Here is a 16,505-nt window from a genome sequence, read left to right as displayed (position 1 = left end):
ACCCCCAAGGTCAGCTGGAAAGTCCTGGGAGATGAGCTGCATGTGCTGCCCCCACGTGGACACTTGGAGGTACTGCACCTCCGGATCAGCAAGGTCTGCATCTCGGCCCCTAACCTGGAGCAGGGCACCAGGGCTGCAGCGAGGCACAGGGCCCTGCCAGGAATCATATGAGGAGCTGGTACCTTCCTGGGCCTGCCTTAATCTCTGCATCCCCAAGGGAGCCCAAGGCACTGAGACCCTCCAAGAAACCCCACCCTCCACCATGGCAGGGATCCCCAACTGGCTCAGGCTGTGGGAATGGGATACTGCTTCCACCTCTGTCCTCAAACTATCCTGAGAGCCCACCAGCCTAGAACAATCTGTGTCCCCATTCCAGAAACACTCACCTGGGGGGCAAGCAATGTGGCCCAAGGACAGCTGTCTGGGGAGCAGGACAGGCTTATAGCCCCCAGCCTTGGCATCTGGATGACCAGAGTTTGTAACAGCCACTGGGACCAGAGGGTGAGGGCCCCCACAGGGACCACGCTCGGGGGCTTCCTTTGACCCCAGCCAGGGGCTGGTTTCATTCTTAGCCTGTCTCAAGCTGACAGGTTTTTCCTGATTGACCCCAATTCTAACTGGGCCAAGTGTGTCAGGACACTTCCTGGGACAGACAGCCGGCGGGGTCAGCCCAGGCTGGCCTGAGGGACGGGCCACATCTCAGGAGAGCAGCAGGAGGAGTCCACTTTCCTCTGGTAGGGCTGCCAGGTAAAATGCACCAAGTTTGAATCTCAGGTGAGCAACAAATACTTTTTCGGTGTAAATAGTGTATGGGACATATTCATGTTAAAAATTATCCACTGTTTCTCTGAAATCCATATTTGACTAGGGAAGCTGTGTCTGTGGGTTTCCCTAGTGGCTGAGATGGTAAAGAATCTGCCTGCAATGCAGGAGACCCAGGTTTGATCCCTGGGTTGGGAAGATCCCCTGCAGGAGGAAGTGGCTACCCACTTCAGTATTCTTGCCTGGAGAATCCCATGGACAGAGGAGCCTGGTGGGCTACAGTCCATGGGGTCAAAGAGTTGAACACAACTAAGCAACTAACTCTCTCTCTCACTCTGTGTTTGAATTTGCCTACTCAGGATGCCTTCCTTGGAGGCCTCTGGGGGTCAGCCCAGATGGTTCCTGGGAGGTCTGCATGCCACCAGGACAGGAAAGTGTGTCCCCATGCAGCCTAACTAATCTGGTCATCCTTTATCTGGTCCTACTCTCCCTTCATGCGGCCTCTGAGGACTGAGCCCCACTTTGGGACTTGGCGTGGAGACACCACAGCCCCTCTGTAGACTCCCACTGGCCCCTCACTGGGGTGCATAATTCCCATCCCCAGCCGAGGTGGTGGGCTGGATATGCTCCCAAAGTTCAGGAGCCTCAGGCCTTAGGCCCTGGAACCTGTGACACGACAAGTGAGAAGAAAGCATTTTGCAGAGGTGACTAAATTAAGGATATTGAGCTGAGATGATCATGGATTATCCGGTAGTGGGAAGGGTCTTCAGTGCACTTCCTTGTAAGTGGGAGGCAGAGGAGGTTTGACTCAGAGAAGAGAAGGCCATGTGATCATGGTCACAGAGACTGGGGGGATGTGGCCATATGCCAAGGGACTTCAGCAGCCCCCAGAGGCTTCTAGAGGCGGGACCCTCCCCTCGATCCTCTGGAGCAAGCAGGCCGGCCCATGCTGGGTCTCGTCCCAGGGGTACTGGACTGTGAGAGAGTCTACTTCTGTGATTTTAAGCTGCTAGCTTGGGGCCCATTTGTTGCTGCAGCCCCAGGGGACTCCTACACTGGGGAATCCCAAGGCTGGTGGCTGCTCACCCTGGAAGGGACAACCCGCAGCCCAGTTCCAGTGCAGACATGCAAGTGTGCACTGCGCCCGTGGTGATTGGCTCAGCCCCTCCTGAGCTCCGTAGGCAGTGCCAACACCCCCTGGGGCTGGGGGCTGCTTTCTGGGGCAGGGCTCGCTGGGCAGGGAGTGATCCTGCCGTTCCTCCCCCCTACCCTCCTCACTGACCACGGTCAGGGCTTCCTCTGGGGTATCTGGGGCCACAGTTCCTGGCTGTTTTATGAGCCCCACTGAGGAGCAGGGTGGATGTGGCACAAGTGACTGGCTTGCGGGGATGGGGTATAAGAGCAGACGTATAAGAGCTTGAAAACCCAGGAGAACAAGGTGTGTGTGACAATCACTCGTGCAGGAGTCTTCTGCTCATCCCTTTGTCAGAGAGACCCCCCCAAAAAAGACATTCAATCCCCTTCTGCGGATCCGAAGTGACCCATTCTTTGTCCTGGATGCCCCTACTAGGGGAATGCCAAAGCCTCCTCACCAGCTGGACTCCGAATTCAGCGACCCACCGCCCACCTGGTTAGCGTGGGTGGACGCCTGGGCACGTAGCCAGCAGGGGTGATGGGCGCCGGGCTGGACGCGGTGGCAGCTTGGTGGGGGGTCAGGAAGGGTCCCAAGGAGCGCCCTCGCGCAGAGCAGATCGCCCACCCCCCAGCAGCAGACGCACACGGTTCTGGGGTCGCTCAGTTTATTGGTAAAACGGGCACTGAGCGTGACAAAGGCTGGACGCGGAAGCCGGGGCGGCGGGGACGCTTTTCCTCTTAAAGAACTTCCACTGGACCTTGATGGCGAGCATCCAGTCGCTGACGGAGAGCCTCTTACAAGCGGAGGTGCAGACATGCGCCTGGCGTGGGGGCGGGGCGCCGGGACCGCGCCGGGGACGGAGCCGGGGGTGGGGGCGGGGGCGGGGCGCGGCGCCGCCGGGGAGGGTCGCGCCGCGGGCGCCCGCGCTTCACTTGCCCGCCTTCTGCGCCTTCTGCGCCGACTTGGTGACTTTGCCGGCGCCGCCGCTCTTCTTCTCCACGTTCTTGATGACGCCCACGGCCACTGTCTGCCGCATGTCGCGCACGGCGAAGCGGCCTGCGGGGAGGAAGCGTGAGGCGCAGGCCCGGATGCAGCGCGCAGGCGCACTCGCGCCCGCAGCATCCTCCCCCAGCCCCGGCCCTAGGGCGGGACCCTGGCACGGAGCTCTCTGAGCCTGTTTGACTGTTCCCCGGGTGGAGGCAGGGGACAGTGAGGTGCTAGGCTCCCTTCTCCTTAGATGGCAGGAATAGCACATAAGGGAATCCACCAAAGCGCCGTTGTGGGAATTAAATGGCATGTAAACAGTCCTTAGAGCAGCCTGGTGCAGAATACAGTTCACCGTTTAAGGTATTCTGACGATGGCCAGCAACCTTGCACAGGCAGCTCTCTGATATAGATCTGTGGGTCATCCCTGGGGTATCGGTGGGGCAGGCCAGCTGGAGGCCAGCAGTCAGTCCTCATTCTGCCAAGCTGTGGGCCTTGAGTGGGTCCCCTAGGGGACTTCATCTGCAAAGGAGGATACCATCCCCTGCCCACCCAGTGGGGCCACCTATGCTCCATGAGACAAAGACCAAGGCTGGGTCTCCTCTAAGTTCTAAGCCTCAGCAGGAAAGTCCAGGACCCTCTGTCCATCCCACCCCCACAGCAGTCCTCTGCCCTTGGCCTGGACTGGCCGCCACCTGATGGCTGCTCCTTCCCCATCAACCAGCTCACCAAGAGGAGGGTACTGGGAGAAGCTCTCCACACACATAGGCTTCCCCGGGACCATCTCCACAATGGCTGCATCACCGGACTTCAGGGACTTGGGATTGTCCTCCAACTTCTTGCCAGAGCGCCTGTCAATCTTCTCCTTCAGCTCAGCAAACTTGCAGGCAATGTGGGCTGTGTGGCAGTCAATGACTGGTGAGTAGCCAGCGCTGATCTGCCCAGGGTGGTTCAGAATGATGACCTGTGGGCAGAGGTACATGAGGCCATCAAGCATGCCCAGGTGGGCACCGGGGGAGGGCCCTGAGCTGGAGAAGGCTCTGCCCACCCCAGGTCCCTGGGGCCCAGATGCTGTCCATGAAGGAAGGTCAGAATAGGGAAAATCCAGGCTCCCAGACCTGAACTCTAAGGTCCTCTATGAGCATCTGAAAGGCCACAAGACATAAATAATGACAAGGGCATAGTTTGAAAGGGCAGCACCAGAGCAGAGGCAGGGGCATGACAAAACTACACCTCAATTATTACATTTCAGTTATATCTCAGTAAAGCCAATTAAAAAATCCTACTCACGTACAGAGGTGACCAAAGAGGGCACAGTAAGCATGTAGAGAACAAAGTACCACAGGCCTGTTCCAGCAGTAAACTGAGAACAGCCTTTTCAGGACCAGAGCGGGGACTCAGTGAGGCTAGGAGCACCCTGCCCGCTCTTCCTGCCTGCAAAGGAAGGTTCCCTGTCCTTGGGGACCTGCTCTGCAAAGCGAGGATCTCAGTCCTCCCTGGCACCCAGCAGCCCCCTTGCTGAGGATAGCCCTGGTACTGCCTGGAGTAGGCCCTGCTGGCCACCGGGCTGCCCACCTGGGACGTGAACTGGGCGGCTTCCTGGGGTGGGTCAGACTTGCTGTCCCCACACACGTTGCCCCGGCGGATGTCCTTGACTGACACGTTCTTCACGTTGAAGCCAACATTGTCCCCAGGCAGGGCCTCGCTCAGAGCCTCGTGGTGCATCTCCACTGACTTCACCTCCGTGGTGATGTTCACGGGCGCAAAGGTCACCACCATGCCAGGCCGCAGGATCCCTGTCTCCACTCGGCCCACAGGCACGGTGCCAATGCCTAGGCCGAGAGAAAGGGGGCTGTGAGAGCAGGCGGAGGCCAGGGGTGCCCTGTCCTCCCTAGCAGGCAGGGAGTGGCCATGTGGTGGGAGGGAGGGGATGGGAGGCCCTGGGCAAGGCGGACCCTGGGACCTACAGACAGAGGTGGAGATCTTTCTCCTGCCCCATCTGGAGTAAAAGGCCCTGAGGAAGCAAGTTCCCAGAACACAGGGAACACAGGCAGGAGAGGCCCCATCTCTACCCCCAGGGGCAAGTGTCCCAACAGGAGGCAGCATGGGGCCCTCCTTGTGAGACAGCATCACTAAGCGGGCTGTGGACCAGCCCCCCCGGGATGGCCCACCTGGCACTGGTGCTGCCATCTCAGGGGTGAGTCCCAAGGGGGCATGGTGCCCCCACACTTCTCAGGATCTGCTTACACCATGTGGCCAAACAGTGGGGGTGTGATGCCCCCCCAAGACAGGGGGCAGGGGGCTCGAGCCTGGCTTCCCTGGCTGTGGCAGAGGCTCCTGCGGCATTAAGGAGGCTGATGGCTGTGCTCTGTGCTGGGTGAGTGTGATACTCCACCTGCACCCAGGTCCTCAGCATCTCTGGCCACAGCCTCCTGGCTGGGAGTCCCCCACTGTGGCCCCCTGTGGGCCTCACACTTGTTTATGTGTTTGCATCATTGTGTGACCAGCTCTTCTCATTCCTAGAGTGGATGGTGTCTCCTGCAAGACGGAGACTTCCAGGTGGAGGGTGATAAATGACTTTCCCTGTGCCACTGGTGCTGGCATAGGGCTGGCACTTATCTGGAGAGAGGAAGACCCCGGCAGTCTTGGGATAGATGGATGAACAGATGGATGGATGGATGGATGGATGGGTGGATGGAGACAGGTGGATGAATGGTCCCCCAGAAAGTGTGCAGCATGGTGGGAGGGGCAGAAATAACTGGGACCTGGATGCTCCTGGTCTGGGGCCGGTTCTCAGGAGGGGGTCTGAGGGCAGAGCTGGCCAGGTGGGCAGGGGCACTGCAGCGGGCAGTGGCCATGTGGCCCTCACTCACCACCAATCTTGTACACATCCTGCAGTGGCAGACGCAGGGGCTTGTCTGTGGGGCGTGTGGGGGGCAGGATAGTGTCCAGGGCCTCCAGGAGGGACACGCCACTGGCATTCCCTTCCTTCCTCTCCACTTTCCAGCCCTTGAACCAGGGCATCTGCGCAGGAAGAAGAAGGCACCTTCATAGCGCCCACCTCCCCCAACCCCATGCACCCCACAGCCAGAAGTGGGCAGATTAGCCTGGGCCCCTGCAGCCACTGCCCCCACAGTGTCAATCTGGGGCTGTGCCTGGCCAGAGAAGGAGCTGCAGCAGAAGGGGCCAGCCTCCTGGGGAAACTGAGCTGAGGGCAGAGTGCCTGTACCCAAGGAGGCTGTGGTTCCCACCAGCCCAACACCCACAGAGGGCTAGTACAACAGTCATAGGGCTGAGGGCAGCCTGGGGACAGCTCCCTGACCCCCCACTGGCCATCTGTGCTCGTCCTGACCCAGGGCCCTTGGAGAGCAGCCCTGCCACTGCCGGGCACTCACGTTGGGTGAGGGCTCCAGCATGTTGTCGCCATGCCAGCCTGAGATGGGCACGAAGGGCACGGTGGCCGGGTTGTAGCCGATCTTCTTGATGTAGGCGCTGACCTCCTTGACAATTTCATCATAGCGCTTCTCGCTGTAGGCGGGCTCCGTGGAGTCCATCTTGTTCACCCCTACGATGAGCTGCTTCACGCCCAGCGTGTAGGCCAGCAGCGCGTGTTCCCGGGTCTGCCCATTCTTAGAGATGCCTGCCTCGAACTCACCCACTCCTGCGGCCACGATCAGCACGGCGCAGTCCGCCTGTCCGGAAGGTCAGGCAGGGTGAGCTTGGGCCCCTCAGGGCAGTGGACATGGGCCTGGGCAGTCACCTGGGGATAGAACCTGGGGGTCTCACCCTTAGAGGCAATGTGTATCTGTGTGAATGCCCTGGCAATGTTGAATTGTCTGGGGCGGGGAGGTGGTGCATTTCTGCCTACATTCAGTGTCCCCATCCTGGCCTCTGTGTCCACTTGTCTGTGAAGTCGGCCTTGACAGTGGCCAGCTGACCTTATAGGCACTCTTGTCTGGCTGAGATGCTGGGGCGCTTACTCAATTCTTTGAGGGGTGAGTGGTGACAAAGGTGAGGGGTCTCATGCCCTGGCGAGGAAGCAGAGGAAATCCAACCACCGCTCATTCTAGGGCCCCCAGGGTCTCCTAAATGGTGTCCTTGCCCCACCTCCAGATCCCCCAGACTCCCGAAGCCCTGCCCACCTGGGATGTGCCTGTGATCATGTTCTTGATGAAGTCGCGGTGGCCTGGGGCGTCGATGATGGTGATGTAGTATTTGGTGGTCTCAAATTTCCAGAGGGAGATGTCGATGGTGATGCCGCGTTCCCGCTCTGCCTTCAGCTTGTCCAGTACCCAGGCATACTTGAAGGAGCCCTTCCCCATCTGGAGGGGCGGGGGCGTGGCTCAGGACGACCCGGACCCAACGGCCTGGTCACGGGTCCCCCTGGGCCGTAGGAGCAGCATGTCACAGCGGAGAGGGCCCTTGCTCCTGCCGAGACTGGGGACTCTGGACCCAGCTCTGGAACGGGGCGGGGGACACCCAGACCTCATCCCTTGCCTGCCCAGACCAGCCTCCTGCAGTCACAACGGGCGCCATCTGAGCATCCACCAGTAGGGGGCGCAAGGGCCTGGGAGCCGCCCTGGGAGAGAAGCCGCGGGCGGTTTCAAGCCCTCCCCTGGCTGAGGGCTCCCCTTTATCTGAAGCCAGAGTCTCCCCTCCCCCAGATAGATTTCTGTGTCAGCCGACGACACCACTGGGTTTCACACTGTCCAACCAAAAAACCCCTCTGTGATTTTTTTTTTTTTAAGAAAGAAAGAAATCAGACGAGGTCGCAAGGAAGGGCCTGGCTTTCCAGCTCTTTCTAAAAGCTCCCCAGTGGCTCTGAGGCTCCTCCCCCAACCCCCGCCTCACCTGAGCAGGGGAAGCAAAGCCGGGCCACCCTCTGCCAACACCTGCGCCGCGTGCACAGCAAGACCCCCACGCTCAGGGCCAGGGCTGAGGTCAGGACTGTGTGTTCACTGTCCAGCTGGGCAAGACCCCCTGCCAGGGCTGCGCAATGACCGAGCTTTGCCCTCCAGGAAAGCTACCCAGACAGACACGCTGCAAACACCCTCAGCATGGCCCCCCCAATACCAACCCGGCAGGGAGGGAAAGACACAGCTTTGGGGCCCAAGAGCACCCCCACCCCCTCGGAGAACAGGGTTCAGCCCAGGCCAGCAACCGCCCCCTCCTGAGCCCTGGCACCAGTCATCCAGGTGAGACCCTTCACAGCTTCCCTGGACAGGGGGCTTCTCCCAGAGCTCAGGGGTGAAGGTAGGGGGCACAGAGAGCAGACCTCTACTTCATAGACACCTCCCACACATGGGTCTCAGAACTCGAGAGGATCAGCCTCCAAAAATGGGGGTTCAGCCATCAGGGCCCCTCCCATCCTCACTAGGTGACAAAGACCCCCCTAAAAAAGGGTGCCACCCTGGATGAGTAGCCTGCCCTAGCCCAGCACAAGAAAATGGAGCTGATGGGCTGAGTGCCCATCAATTGGCTATTAATAGCCACTCTGAGTCCTGGCCCTGCCCTGGGACAAGCGAGGACAGCGCCACCCACAGCCCCAGACTCAGCCCTGGGGCTACAGAAACCCAACCGTGGGGCTCAGAGACAGTGACCAGTACTGGGAGAAGTGCGCCTCCCCCTGGCCCAGGGCAGGCCCAGCAGGTTGGTCCACCTCCTCCACAGGCACCTCCTCAGAGAGAGGCGCCCCTGCTCCCCTACCCCCCGCCTCTACCATCTGGATGCTCTGACATTCATGTCCTCTTGCCCTGGAAGAGACCATCCAAGCTTCGTGCTCCAGGGTCAGGGAAGTGCCAGCGGGCTGCCACATGGGACCCCAGCCTCACGGTGGAGGCAAAGCGGAGAAAGCTCCCCCAGGGCTCACCTCAGCCGCCTCCTTCTCAAACTTCTCGATGGTCCTCTTGTCGATGCCCCCGCATTTGTAGATGAGGTGGCCAGTCGTGGTGGACTTGCCCGAGTCCACGTGGCCGATGACCACTATGTTGATGTGGGTCTTCTCCTTGCCCATTCTGCCTGGGGCGTGGGGAGGGGCTGGCACGACCTGGGGTGCTCTGGCTCAGGGTGAGGGGACGCTGAGCAGTGAGTCTGTGGGTTGAGGCAGGGGCACAGGTGATGGGGGACCTCCGGGAGTAGCCCAGCAGACGCTGCCCTGCCCAGGTTGGGAGCACACCCTGCCCCACAGAACAAGATCCTAAGGCTAGAGCCAAGTCTCTGCATTTAGCTGAGCAGAGCCCGGGGGCAAGCCCAAAGAGCCCAACAGCTGGAAATGTCTGAGTGTCATGGCTACAAACCACCCCCGCCCCTGAGAGAGGTTATCCCCCCTTTGGAGAAACACCAGGCTGGTGAGCCCCATGACCAGTCAGGAGCCTGTTGATGAGTCACCCTGCCCAGCTCTCCAATGCCCTGTCCCGGGTGTTTGCTCCCCCACCCACGGTCTTGGGCTGGGACACTGCACCCAATCCCAGCACCCTCCCACCCCCCGCCGAGCTGTCACAGTGGAGAGATGGTCAGGGCTTCCCACTCCCCTCCTCGAGCAGCGATGGCGCCATCTTCCTCTCATCCCTGCCCGGCAGGCTGGCACGGGGAGACAGGCTGGCCGAGACCTCAGGCAGGGTGATGCAGTGCCCAGATCAGGGGCCCAGAATAGCTCAGGCCCTCCCCAGATCTGGACAGGGGGCAGACAGTAGGACAGGGAGGTGGGGGTCCCTGCTCTGTCCAAAGGGTGAATTTGGCCCTAGCAGCCAAGCTCAGCAAATGACAGACAGATGCCCTCAGCCTGATGGAGGCAGGGGGCTATCCCCTCCCCCTCCCCTCATCACAGAGTCGCAGCCCCTGCTCCATCTTGGAGGTCAATGGGGAAACCTAGGTAGCCCAGGAGGTGACAGGCAGCTGGGGGAGGGAAAGCTGGAGAAAAAGGTGCACCCTAAGGTGCGGATACCAAGTGGACATCGCCAGCGCGGGTGGGGGCGGGGTGGCAAGGACCCCTCAGGTCTGACCTGCTGCCGCTCTCCCGCTACATGGCGGGTACCCGCAGCACCCACCCTCACCAGCCCCCAGCACTGACGACCCTTCCTCAACCCGGCAGGGCCCTAGGCAGTCCCAAGGTCACGGCTGCAGGTCGATCGCCACTGTCCAGGAGACTCGTCCACGCCTCAGCCGCCGCGTAAACAAGCGATACCACGGTGCCCCCACCCCACCCAACGCCGCCCCGGGGACTGACCCTGGTGCCGGTGCTAGCGCGCTGGGCGGGCGGCAGATCTCCGCAGGGAGGAGCGCAGCCTCGCCAGCAGCCGGGACGGGCCCGTCTATGCCCCCAGGACTGGTCCCCGGGGAAGGGACCCTCTGCGGAAAGCTGGGGGCGGGGATGGGGACCCGGAGGCCCAGCGTCCTTACCCAGAGCCGAGGTCTCAGCCAGAGGGACTGGCGGCGCCGGCGCCGGCGGTTTTATCTCTCCGGGAGGGGGGTCCACCTATCGCCCGAGCAGGCGCAGTGCACCGCGCCCCTGCAGTACGGCAATGCGGTACCGGCGCGGGCGGGGCCGGGGGCGGGGACGCGAGGGATGCAGGGTCCGCGGGCGCGCGCGAGCGCGACAGGGACGCGAGAGGAGGATGCGGCGAGGAAGCGAGCTACAAAGGCAGAGACGAGACGCACCCGGAGGGAGCGCAAGCAGCGAGAGAAAAACAGGCGGAGGCGGCAGAGAACCGCCACGAGAAGGGGAGAAGGAGGCAGAAAAGAGGGAGGGCGAGATGGAGAGAGGGACCAGGAGAGAAAGAGCTGGAGGCAGAGGACAGATAAAGCCAGACTGAAACGCCAGGCTCAGGCCCGCAGGGAGAGAGGATGGGTGTGCCAAGCACAAGACAGGAAGACATTCGGATCATAAGAGGAGGTCCCAGGGACGGGCCCAGTCCTCATGGACCCGGCAGGCGGGGGCAGGGTGGGAGCACACCAGGTCGAGGGTGGGTGCTGAGGCCGGGATCTGGGCGGCTGTAGCGTCCGCCCCTGGTTTACAATGGACCTGTGTTCTGAGGTGTCTCCCCAGGGTGGCGTAAGGGGTGCAGGCCCCCCTGGTGGGACTCTAGAATCTAGCCCCCTGCCCCCACATGCTTGCCGCAGAGGCATGCCCCAGCAGGCCCCCAAAGCCAGACTTTTCCCTATTGGGCCCCATGATTCCCCGTGACCTTGGAACTGTGGCCTCCAGGGTCCCCTCAGCTTGGCCAAGTGGCCTAAGGCTCCACCACCAGGTTCTGAGGCCCCTGGAAAGAACTGTTCTCCACCCTGGACCCCTCTGTGTGGAGGGTACACTTGAAGTCTGCCCCCCAGAGCCCACTGAGACCTTCAAGGGCTGCCCTGGTCTGCATACATGGGCAGGGCTCCTAAGGACACAGAGCTGACATGAAAACAAGACTCCCAAAGAGAGTCCCGGGCCGTGGCCCTGGCGGGGTCAGAGTGCCAGGCCTCAGGGAAGTGGGGGTGGTCACAGACCAGGGCAATGACCAAAATGGGTTTCAGGGAGGGGGAGGGGTAGTGAAGACCACAGTCACGGCCCCTTCTAGGGACCCCCGACCTTGTCAGCTCACCCGTGATCACATTTCCCCATGGCCATCTCTCCCATCTCCCTCACATCGTGAGGACACTCAGGTTAGGGTTGGGTCTGGGAGAAGGTCAGGCAGGGTCTCAGAAACGTGTGGTGGGAGCAGAGGCCCAGGGCTCAGCACCTTAGGATGGGGCAGTGCCCATGAGGAGCCCCCAGCAATGGGACCCCCAGCAGACCAGGAAGTAGAGATGGGCTGGGGGCCAAGCAAGTCTCCTTTGCCCGCAGTAAGGGTTTCTCAGGCGGGGGAAGGGGCCCTTCTGTCATGCTGTCCCTGTGTCCTCGAGTAGGCAATGGTTGGCAAGTGACCCGGCACTTCCTCGCGCTGCTGATTCCATCAAACAGGAGCCAGGAATTAAAAATAAACGCCTGCAGGGAAAGCGCAGCCCAGCCCGCCCAGCTGAGCTGGTCTCTAGGCTTAAGGTGTCCCGTCCTACTGAAGGTTAGGTGGCATCTGGGAGACTGTGACTGGCCAAGGCTGAGATGGGACAGGCAGGGGAGGAGGCCAGGGTCCCTGTGAATACCACCCCCAACTTCCTCCAGGGGACCTCCAACTGCCTGCAACCTCAGAGGGTGTTTATCAGACACCCCCCACACAGGTCCACGCCTCTCTGCTTCAGGCTCACCCACAGCTGTCAGCTGGCAGGCACCAAACCGCACTGGGGTGCCCGTGCCAGGGGCCAGCCGGTGTTGGCCTGCTAGGAGCAGTGGCCACCACTGCTGGAAGGCAGCATCCTTCCCAAGGGTCTGCTGGCTGACCCTGGGGAGGAGTCTCCAGTGGCTTCTCCAAGAGGCCTCTGTGTCCTCAGCTGTACCACCTGCAGAGCCCTGGGCGTCCCTGGAGATTCAGTGTCTGGAGACACTGGGCTCACACAGTAGTGAGAAACAGGGAGGTATGATGCTAAATAACACCCAGCGGCAGAGTGGAGCACTAACCACTGCATGGTACAACTCACTGGCAAACAGCTGCTAACTATTGCATACTGTTTAATGCCTACTAACTACTGATTCATACTTAATAACCACGAAACAGTACTGAATAACTAATCACTGACTAGTACTGAATAACCACAAAATACTAAGCAGTACTAAACACTACATGATGTACTAGACAGCCACAGTCACCCAGCCTTGCATGGTGGGGCTCCCAGGCAGCCTGAGGGTCCATGGATCAAGAATCAACTGGGCACAGAGAGGCAAAGCACAGTGCCTGAGGTCACACAGCAAGGAGAGCAGAGCTTGCAGATAGCTTGGAAGACCTGAGCCAGGTCAGTGCTGCTTCTGGACAAGCCCATCCAGGTCCCACCTGTGCTCTGCTCCTCCCAAGTCAGGCTCTGCCCCCGTAGCCTCCCTTTCCCACATCTGAGCCATTGGTGCCCCCAGTAGCAGCCAAGGTTATGGGTGGGGGATAGCAAGGAAGGGGCTCCAGCTAAGGAGGTTGGTGCTGCCTCCCAAGGCAGCTTCTGGGGAGCAGATAGAAAGAGGGGTACAGGCCCTGCCTCTTCAACCCCCCCAGCTTCCAGGCCCAGTGAGCTGTTTGGGGCGACACACGCAGCCCCCTCTTTGGCAGGCGGGGTTTTCACCAGCCTAGGGAAAGAAGATCCAGCTAAAATTAACCGTTATCAAGCTGTCAGCCCTGGAAATAAACCCGCCTCTCATTGGCTGCGGGTGATGTCACCGCCGGGTTAATAATAACCTGCAAATGCAGAGCATTCCACCTGTGCGGTGCGCCTTCCTGGGGGGCCACGGCCGCAACAGGTGGGGACGGCCACCCGGGTGATGGTCGCGAATAGCGGCCTGGGTGGGGCAGGGAGAGGGTGGGCCGCGCGGTGTCTCAGAACGACTTCACCCCCTGCCCTCGGGCTACACTGGCTGCCCTCTGACCCCTGGGCATCGGTGAGCATCCTCACGTGCAGGGTCAGTCGCACCTGTCTCCCGGTCTAGCTGGGCAGTGGGACCCTGGACGGCCTCGGGGACACATTCCCCGCCCCCAGCTCTTCAGGCCGGGCACTCAGGGGACCGAGATGCCCTCGAGGCCGCAAATTAAGTGTCTCCATGGTGAGGAGGCGTACTCTGCAACCAGCTCCCCGCAGAAGAGCAAAGTCACGGCCCCTAATCAGAGAAGGGGCGGGGCCAGGGCACGTGTACCCCAGCAAGACCCCAAGACAGCCGAGGCCCCACCAGCCTGCCAGCCCTGGGCTGGGTCTCCGGGCCTAGTGAAAGAAAGGGGGCGGCGGGTTGGAGGGGGGTCGGGGTGACTTGCTGGACAATGCAGACCCCAAACACATCACCTGCCAAACCGAGCGTGTCTGGGAGGATGGGACTGACCTGAGTCAGCCAGAACAGCTTAGAGAGGGAGACACCACCCCTTAGAGAGGGGGAGGGCAGCCAGCCCGCCCCGCCCCCACCCACACTGGGGCTAAGGGAGCTGTCCGCCCGCCCACCTGTACAACAGCAGCAGCAGGAAGCTGTAACCATGGTGATGGAGTCTTCAGACTCCTCCCCTCCAGGCCCTCAGACTCCTCCCCCCAAGCCCTCAGGAACCTGGGCGGCCCCGCCTGCACTAGAGCAGCACCCCTGCTTCGGGGAGACAGAAGAGGGGGTTCCGGTGCGCTGGGCCCCTGGCTCTGGGCCACTGCGAAGGGGCGGCGATCCAGCTTGGTGCTCGGAAGAGGGAGTGGCCAGGTCCGCCCATTCAGTGCACTGCAGGCTGAGAGGCCAACAGAGAGATGGAGAGATCAGCCAGATCTTAATCCAGAGATCTTGGGTTAAGAAGACGCAGCCCTGCCGTGGGCCAGGGACACAGGGAGAACCAGGGGAGGGTCTGCAGGCCCCACGACCCCTCATGGTCAGTGTTCTCTGGGCCAGGTGGGCATGTGCTGTGTCACTGACTCCTCTCACACCTGGATGGGGTACCCTGGACCCCTGCCCTGGTGTGGGGGAGAGAGAGGTCTCAGCCCTAAGCCAGCCTCCCAATCCCAGGTTCAGAAAGTTCCCTGGGGAACAGGAAGCTCCTTAGCAACCCTGGAGCCCTCGTTTTCTGCTTTTGAATAGAGCTCCCCTCAATTGCACAGTTGGGAATAACCTGCTTAGGGAGCTGGGGGCCTCAGGAGATGTTAGAATGACTGATGCAGGAGGGCAGGGGAAGGACTGGGCACTGAGGGAGACAGGGCTCCAGCCTGTCCTTGAACCACTTAGAGAAACTTCACGAAGCACAGTTGTGTTTGACCACCAGGTCAAGAAATAGAGCTCTCTGTTGTACCCTCAAAAGCAACCCTACTTGGGCTTCTCCTGCCAGACATCACTTTGCCGGCTCTTAAGCTTTGCGTGAATGGTCCATGTAGCTTCTGTTCTTTTTTCTGGCATCTTTCACCAGCCACCACGTGTGTGACTTGCACCTGTGCTCCTGCATCTGGGAGGTGTTTGTTTCTTCACTGCTGTGTAGCATTCCATTTTCACTGCTGTGTAATATTCCATTTCCAGTTCTGAGCTGCTGAAAATGATCCTGCGAGCCACTTGTGTGAGCATTCCTGTCTTCTATAGGCCACATGGGTAGGGTTTTGAGCCGTGTGTATGTGTGTACATTATTCCAGTCATTTGTGTACTGTCTCCTGGCTGGTAAATTCATCCTTTGATACTTGCTCTGGGACAGTGGATAAAATTACAGTAAGCATTTCTCCTCCTCAGTGAGCAGATCCACTTTTACAAAGCAGGCAGTGAAGGGTGAATTTACCTCCAAGAAAAAACTAAATGACAGCTAGTGTTTTCCCTTGACAGGGCGGAAATTTTACTATTTTTTTGCATGTCTAGCGACTTTTACCAGACCACCTTAACTGCCTCCTGAGAAATCTGTATGCAGGTCAAGAAGCAACAGTTATAACCAGACATGGAACAACAGACTGGTTTCAAATTGGGAAAGTAGTACGTCAAGGCTGTATATTGTCACCCTGCTCATTTAATCTATATGCAGAATACATCATGCAAAATGCTGGGCTGGATGAAACACAGGCTGGAATCAAGATTTCCTGGAGAAATATCAATAACCTCAGATATGCAGATGATACAATCCTTATGGCAGAAAGCGAAGAGGAACTAAAGAGCCTCTTGATGAAAATGAAAGAGGAGGGTGAAAAAGTTGGCTTAAAATTCAGCATTCAAAAAACTAAGATCGTGGCATCCGGTCCCATCACTTCATGACAAATAGATGGGGAACCAGTGGAAACAGTGGTAGACTTTATGTTCTTGGGCTCCAAAATCACTGAAGATGGTGACTGCAGCTGTGAAATGAAAAGACGCTTGCTCCTTGGAAGAAAAGGAGCCAACCTAGAAAACATATTAAAAAGCAGAGACATTACTTTGCTGACAAAGGTCCATCTAGTCAAAGCTATGGTTTTTCCAGTAGTCATGTATGGATATGAGAATTGGACCATAAAGAAGGCTGAGTGCTGAAGAATTGATGCTTTTGAACCATGGTGTTGGAGAAGACTCTTAAGAGTCCCTTGGACTGCAAGGTAATCAAAGCAGTCAATCCTAAAGGAAATCAGTCCTGAATATTCATTGGATGGACTGATGCTGAAGCTGAAGCTCCAATACTTTGGCCACCTGATGTGAAGAACTGACTCAGTGGAAAAGATTCTGATGTTGAGAAAGATTGAAGGCGGGAGGAGAAGGGGATGACAGAGGATGAGATGGTTGGATGGCATCACCAACTTGATGGACATGAATTTGAGGTGGACATGAATTTGTCCAGGTGATGGACAGGGAAGCCTGGCATGCTGCAGTTCTTGGCGTCACAAAGAGTCAGACACAACTGAGTGAACTGAACTGAGTGATTTTTGGCTGAATAATGAACATTCTGTAAAGACTCTGGATTCTGTTACCTTCCTTGGAATACTGTTGGTTCTCATTTTAGCAGCCATTCCATTACTGGGTTTTGGTGGCTTGTTTTCATGCTTTGTTTGTGTCAATCTGGGAACCCCACAGTGCCTCCCAAGACCCTACACTCGATAAGATTCAGCTTCCAGTTTT

General features: G+C 59.0%; 1 protein-coding gene across 1 annotated transcript; it reads right to left on the bottom strand.

Annotated features, from left to right (window-relative positions):
* Window positions 1–2,825: 2,825 nt before the first annotated feature.
* On the bottom strand, window positions 2,826–8,894 carry EEF1A2 (eukaryotic translation elongation factor 1 alpha 2). Its single transcript, XM_068987544.1, has 7 exons — window positions 8,751–8,894; window positions 7,024–7,203; window positions 6,277–6,573; window positions 5,755–5,905; window positions 4,457–4,713; window positions 3,611–3,845; window positions 2,826–2,953 (listed from the first exon to the last, which is right to left on the bottom strand). The coding sequence occupies exons 1-7, from the start codon at window positions 8,892–8,894 to the stop codon at window positions 2,826–2,828; spliced, it is 1,392 nt and encodes a 463-aa protein (XP_068843645.1).
* Window positions 8,895–16,505: the final 7,611 nt, after the last annotated feature.

This window comes from Capricornis sumatraensis, chromosome 15 (assembly GCF_032405125.1).
Source record: "Capricornis sumatraensis isolate serow.1 chromosome 15, serow.2, whole genome shotgun sequence".
In the NCBI taxonomy this organism is placed as follows: Eukaryota; Metazoa; Chordata; class Mammalia; order Artiodactyla; family Bovidae; genus Capricornis; species Capricornis sumatraensis.
The sequence above is the reverse complement of the archived record's forward strand: the minus strand, read 5'-3'. Positions and strand labels throughout refer to the sequence as shown.

Excerpts from the sequence above, each read along its gene's own strand:
- EEF1A2 (XM_068987544.1), bottom strand. The coding sequence starts at position 8,894 with ATGGGCAAGGAGAAGACCCACATCAACATAGTGGTCATCGGCCACGTG. Across the intron at positions 5,906-6,276 it reads TGCTGGAGCCCTCACCCAAC|ATGCCCTGGTTCAAGGGCTG; the intron begins GTGAGTGCCCGG and ends CTTCCTGCGCAG. Across the intron at positions 3,846-4,456 it reads CCGCCCAGTTCACGTCCCAG|GTCATCATTCTGAACCACCC; the intron begins GTGGGCAGCCCG and ends CTCTGCCCACAG.